Raw genomic sequence first — 6,910 nt, 5'->3', positions numbered from 1 at the left:
AAAAAAGTTTAAGATCTTGTCTTCTTGTAGGCAAGCTGGCTGGCCTTAATAATGTCGTTCTATAATTTTCATCAAACAGTGCATATGAACTCCATCAACCTGACAGATGTATGTAGTTGGTTACCGTCCCAGTTATCTATTCTCTGTCCAGTTGTTTTTTTTGTTGTTTTTCCCTCCCTCTAAGCATTGTTAAATGTTAAGGCCACCAGTCCAGAATCTTTTGGCTGTTTCTCCTTAAAACTCTGGGATGCAGTGTCTGAAACTATTTGTCTTCATGTTTTGCTTTTAGTTGTCCTTTTGAAACATAGTTAGAAATGTTTCTAGCAGACATGGATGCTTTTCTTGCAGATCTCTTGCAGTAATACAATTGCCTGGTATACATTGTTATTTTTCCTTAAGCAAATATGTAATAGGTTCAGAAGAGAATTGAGACTCAGGGATTTGTAGATAAATGCTTATAAATCAGTCATTTAAATGTTGACTGTGCCCCACGCCTCTTTTTACCAAATTGCCAGAAATGGCTACTTGTGGGCTATTAGGTTGATGGTGGATGTGATGTTATGGATCTTCTGTAGTAGCATCAGTGCATGTGATTATTCAGATTTGTCAATTGCTGCCAAGTTTTTAGTATTCTCAATAATAGTCTTCCTTATTTCCAGTCTGCCTTTGTTTCTGCCCTCTGGTTTTCCCTCTTCCATTTCACATCATTGAATTGAGCATGTGTTAGCCACGTTATCCATATGCTCCCTGCCTACACATCGTTGGAGCTGGGCTATGTGTCCCTCTAGCTGTCAGATTTCTTCCTTTCCAGCTGAAGTATGGTACGTCTACAAAGAAAGGAGAATCTCATTTTCACTTGCTGTGAGGCCACCAGCCACTGCCAGAACCTTCCATAGGGCCTACCTTTGTTTTTTCCCTCTGCAGTAACTGCTCAACCAGCCATTTTCTTCTTTTTGCTATGGGAGCGCTTGGAACAAGAAAAGGCATTCCCGTTCAGGTGTGTGTTTATTTTCTGGAGGCATTAGTCCAGCATGAGATTTTCTCTTGAAGAAACTCCTACTGACTAAATCAAGCTTAGTATTAGCACAGATTTTTGTGGGGAGAGTTATTTTTGATGTAAAAGTGAATTAAGCCTAATTAGGGAGAGGAAAAGATTAATGAAATTTACTTCTCTAATGCCAAATTAAGTGCACCTCCAAAGGCATCTGCCCTAATTAGGTAAACTTGTTGAAGAATGAAAGCATGTAACTTTGACTTAGACAAGTTATTCAAATGTTTGTGCTTGCTTAATTTAGCACATTATCAATTTCACTGACAGATACGAGGGAGAGAGTCAAGTTTATGAAGCACTTATATAATGATTATAATAAAATGAAGAAAGAACAACAACCCTGTGTGGAGTCTCATTCCCTGTGAAAGAGAAACTTCTGTAGCTGGAGGAATTTCCTCAAGGGCTTGCTGTAAATGAGTGATGGTGACACCCACTTCAAGAAAAGATTGCAATCTTTTGTGATGAGCATTCTTGAGCAACTTAAATATAGAACTCTTTCCTAGCTTCCTTATAATGAGTGTTGTAATTGGAGAGTGGTGTAGAAACATTGCATAACTAATTGCAGTAGGTCTGTCTTTAATTAGTTTATTTGGAAAAGAGTAAATACTAAAACTCTCAGTGAGGAAATGCTTTCATTTTCTAGATTGTCTGCTTTTTGAGTACAGACCTCCAGTTTTTTCCTTGTTACTGAGCTTTATGTCCTGGGTTTGAGGATGAGAGGTGCATAGTGAAGAGTATTTCCCAAACCTTCATAGTAATAAACATCTTTTCTATTTTAAACTCTGATGTGCCTTTATCATAGAATCACACAGAATGACCCAGACTGGAAGGGACCTCAAGGATCATGAATCTCCAACCCCCCTGCCACTGGCAGGGCCACCAGCCTCCCCATTTAATACTAGACCAGGCTGCCCAGGGCCTCACCCAACCTGGCCTTGAGTACCTCCAGGGATGGGGCATCCTACCTTTATCCTAAATTTGAATTCATCTGTCTTCTGCTTCCAACTCTTTTTTATTTGTTCAATTTTGACTGGACAGAAGGAAGAGAAAAGTAAAAATTGTCAGTAACCTCTAAATTAAGAAGTGTTAAAAGTGATTAAACACCCAAAATTTTATTGCTGGCATGAAGACAGGCCCCTTTGAATTCCCAAGAGGCATAATTACCTTTTGCCAAGGTATGTATGTTAAGAAGAATGGATTTAAAAGGAAAAGAAAAATACTTTTTCAAAAAAGTTGTGTTGAAACAGGCTCACTCAAAATTAGCAAGCTGTCTAAAATGTGTCAGTCAATTAAATTAAATTTGAAACCAGTGATAAGCAGTATGTGTATGCTAATTGTAAGGAAAAAACAAGTATCTCTCTAAGGAGCAGCTGCTTCTCGCTGAACCAGAGTTTGATTTGATTCAGTGGTAACCTGTCTTTTTGAAATCCATGGCCTTTTATGCAGGAACAGAGAGGGATGTTTTTTGCACTTGTTTGAGAACATCAAGTTGATATAATTCAGAGGCCACTTTATTTGGAAGAAGATGGGTGTTGAAAGAGCAGATATTTGTATTATGCTGGTAGTCTTTCAATAAATGCTGGATGTTAGATGAGGAATAGTGCCAGTATTTGATGCTGGTGGATACTGATGGCCAGAAATATGCAGTCTGCTCTTCTTTTATAGGAAGAATGTATGGTGATGGAATTAATGAGTTTTAATTAGGGGGAAAAAGGATTCCTAAATATCTAGAACTCTTAACATAGCTTAAATTCTGTTGCTGAATTTCTGTTTTCAGCTGAATTTCAGTTTGGACAGATGTTGCACAATCATCCATTAAAATGAAAGTTAACCAGTGACAAACATAGTATTAGTCACATCATAGCTTCTCCTTTTCTTGCCTCTTAAAATTCAGGCATATTTTGATAGATTTTTTTTTTTTTCTAAGTTCATTTTATGATTGTAGGATTACAGTTGTTTAGTTGTTTATCCTTGGGAATTTACTTACCCTAAAAATTAATGAGCTTTCTTGCTAATGCTTTTCCTTCTGAGAAAGGAGAAAAGAAAAAAAACAAAATTCTAAAAAGCAAAAGAGCAACTATTGCATGGATTTGATAGTTTGAGAGTCCGTGTGGTGCAACTCAGAGGTTAGCTATTTGATGCTACACAGATATGTGCTGGATTTTAATTAAGAAACAGCTGTCTTCTGTCTTACAACTTCGTTTATCCTATTATACTAATTCTCATTCATTATAATACTGATTGCTTTTTCAGATAGAAAAAGCCTAATACATGGTTGAAAAACAGGAAAGGTTAGGAAAATTAAGATGAATGCATTCACTTGTGTTTTCATCAGGTCATTCTTTTTTATTTAGTGTATGGAAGTTATCTAAGAGAAGCCCTCGTGGGATGGGAGAGTCTCTGATGTGAAGTACTTAGAGCACATTTTGTGCTAGGCTGTAAGCTGATAATCTTTGGTTTGATATGTTGTCCCCATTTCCAGTGCTTACCTAACTTAAGTATCTCAAGTTAAATGCTTCAAAGGAAATCTGTATAATGCTTGTTTGCATCCAGATACAGAATCTTCACTTATGCAGGATGGTCAACTGTCAGGTCGTATGTGTGTGTTAAATACATATAGTGCACTGTGAAAACAAATAAGGAAATACAACTTAAAGGATATTGCAAGTATTCAGTAACACAGCTTTTACACTGTTACTCAGTTTCACTTGTGCAAATCTTATTTTTAGGAGCTTCGATCACGAGAAGAAGAGCTGACAAGAGCAGCTCTTCAGCAAAAATCTCAAGAAGAACTGCTTAAACGGCGTGAGCAACAGTTAGCAGAACGTGAGATTGATGTATTGGAGCGTGAACTGAACATCATGATATTCCAGTTAAATCAAGAGAAACCCAATGTAAAGAAGAGAAAGGGCAAATTTAAAAGAAGCCGGTTAAAACTTAAAGATGGACACAGAATTAGTTTGCCTTCAGGTTTGCAGTTTTCTTTTAAGTTCACAACATATATTATGATTAAGTATGCAGGCTTCAGTGGTTAAAATTTTCAATATTGGCTGATATTTTCATTCATTTCTAGTTTCTTCTACCCCAAATAAGTGCAAAGGATATGGTAAGAACCACTTTTACATTCCGTATTTTTTGAAGTAGTCCCCATCTCTGAGCAGTCTTTCACCTGATTCAATCAAATCCACTGTTTCTGGAGGGAAAGCATGAGAACTTAACATGAGATTTAAGGCTGATCTGTTGTCAGGCTGACTGTGTTGCCTTATTAATATTGCCACTAGATGTCACTAGGCAAACTCAAGACTATGCCCATGATTTGCAAGCCTTCACCATTGTTAGTAGTACCCTTGTCAGCTGGATCCTTCCAGTACTTTCTGAGTCTGTTAATTTATTACTAATGCCCCATGTACCTAATGCTACATTAACTCAGTGTGGACTGAACTGTAGTTGTCTGGTAGCTGGGAAGAGACAAAGAATGCACGAATATTTAGGCATATTTCACTAATGCTGAAAGCACTGTCCCGTTTCACTTGCTCTAAAAATTATAATAAAAGAATTACTACAAACCCCCCAGAAAGGCATGTGATCCTGCTCAAAGTTTTAGGTATTGATTTAAGCTGAATCGCAAGCTTAAGCTTAATATTTGTTTCTTTTTTCCTGATTCTGCCCATATCTTATTTGAAAAAGTTTTATCTGGAATACTGCTTAGCTCTTTGTTGTCAAGAATCAACATGAACTTGAGACAGTTCTGTTGTAAGAAAAACATTCAATCTAATTGCACTGTTGATACGAATTAAAGCAGGGCGTATGATCAAACTTAATTTCATTACATTTTTTTCCTTTCCAATATGTTTTATAACTTTGGAAATATTGGTAATTCTATATTTTGGTGTCATCAATTTCCAGCAAATTTGATGTATATGACCTCTTTAATGCAATGTATTTGTTTAGCTTTTGTGACAACAAAAACTTTTGAATAACAGCTTGTGATCTGGATATGTCTCAGTTTTGAATCCATCTGGATGTAGCTCCTTTTGTTGGTGTTACTGCAAACCTATTGTACAGAGTGTGTGAGGGTGTGAAACAATACCTGTTTGAAAAGAAGATCTAATTTGTTGCATTAAGGATCAGAATTTGTCAGTATATTTAGTATGAGCATCTCTTGTGTTATCAAATGTAACTCATTATGTAATTTTAATTGATAGTACAACAGTACAATCTACTGAACATTATTTAGAACATTAATTTTTTTTTAATTATTTCTAATAGATTTCCAGCACAAAATAACAGTGCAGGCATCTCCTAATCTGGATAAAAGGAGGAGTTTAAACAGTAACAGTTCTAGTCCATCAAGTAGCCCCACAATAATTCCTCGTCTTCGAGCCATACAGTGTAAGTCTCCAACATTTGATTGTTTATCTAGTCAATAAAGAATGTTTTTTTATACTCTCACTGAAACACATTGTCTGAAACTGATAATACTACCAGACTTCTGTTCATCAGGTCCCTTTACTTGTTCTAACTTCTGCAAGTTGTTGTTTGATGGGAAAGAAAATCTTGCTAAAATGCTAATTTTCAGCAACTCAGAATGGCTATGGATGTTTTGAATCATATATTTTGTTAATAACTTAAGGAACTCATTTGCATGTAGACATAGATAAAACACAAACAATCAAAAATTACAATGGCAAAATGGTAAAACATGCTTCAAATGCTATTCAGGATGGAAAATGAATTTTTATTAAGTTTACTACAATTGCTAAATGAAATCAGTAGTTTAAAAATAAAATATTCAGAGAATAAAGCAATTTCATAAGCTGGAAAAGCTGATTAATCAACCAGTAACTGCGCTTGCTCAGCAAAAAAAGAAAAGTAAACTGTAAGCAAACATAAAAACAGAAGAAAATAAAGATGAAATCTTACACCTTATAGAAACAAAAATAAAAATAATGGTTCTTGTGCTTGACAATCTAATTATTCTCTGTATAGTGGTGACAGAAGGAAGATGTGTTTATGCTAGTATAGTGGAGGTAGCAGTTATGAATGTGGAAGGAAACCTGTCATGTTTTTATAGTAAAGCCCACCTTTATATTTGAGATGACTATAGATGGGGTAAATTCTTATGTGATTCACTGCCTGCTTTTATACTGCTTAAACTGTTGTGCAGAGTAGATTATCTGGTTGCCTATATTTAAAGTGAAATGTTACACGAGATAGAAAAGCCTCAAGTTTCTCTCTATTTAATATCAGTAGAACACTTTCCAACTGGTTGTTTATGGATAGGGACTAACTATTGTTGCCATAGGAGTTTCCTCTGAAGGAAAGTACTTCAGAATCTGTATCAGATATGCATATGGAGGAGGAGAAATCAACATGCATACTGATTTTGTTTTTTCCTGCATGCTATTCTGTAGCTAGTTTACAGGTTTCTGTTTCATTTTTTGAACTTACTTGAAACTCCAAAACTTGGATAGAAACCAGATCTCTCTTTTTTGTAAATATCTCTGCTTTATGAAGACCTTTTTATTAACTATTCCTTAAAGGTGAAGCGCTGCCTTTTCCAGTTGAGTAAATACCAGAATTGTTGTTGCCAGAACTCACACAGTTCACTGGGTAAATAATGGTACTCCCCATATGTTGTGTGTAACAGAGAGAGATGGACCAACTCCGTCTTGCTTTTCTTAAAGAAAATTTGAGATTGAAGGCAAATTCTTTGAGGAAAGCCGTGGTGAGCTATTTTTTGTGGAGTTCTTAAATCTTTCTTACTGCAGAAAGTACAGACAGGTTTTCCCATGTGAAATATCATGACTACATATAGACAAGACTGTCCTGTTTTCTTTTCATTTTCCTGGTTCTATA

General features: G+C 35.8%; 1 protein-coding gene across 1 annotated transcript in view; it reads left to right on the top strand.

Annotated features, from left to right (window-relative positions):
* Positions 1-6,910, top strand: part of MAP3K21 (mitogen-activated protein kinase kinase kinase 21) — a 25,723-nt gene that overhangs the window by 7,411 nt on the left and 11,402 nt on the right. Inside the window, exons 4-5 of the mRNA XM_031552420.1 lie at positions 3,781-4,021; positions 5,321-5,443. Coding sequence (XP_031408280.1) covers positions 3,781-4,021; positions 5,321-5,443 — 364 coding nt within the window. The remainder of the gene's footprint in view (positions 1-3,780; positions 4,022-5,320; positions 5,444-6,910) is intronic.

The sequence above is a fragment of the Meleagris gallopavo genome, chromosome 2 (assembly GCF_000146605.3).
Source record: "Meleagris gallopavo isolate NT-WF06-2002-E0010 breed Aviagen turkey brand Nicholas breeding stock chromosome 2, Turkey_5.1, whole genome shotgun sequence".
Classification (NCBI taxonomy): domain Eukaryota; kingdom Metazoa; phylum Chordata; class Aves; order Galliformes; family Phasianidae; genus Meleagris; species Meleagris gallopavo.
Note: the sequence above shows the minus strand (reverse complement) of the source record. Positions and strands in the feature narration are given on the sequence as shown.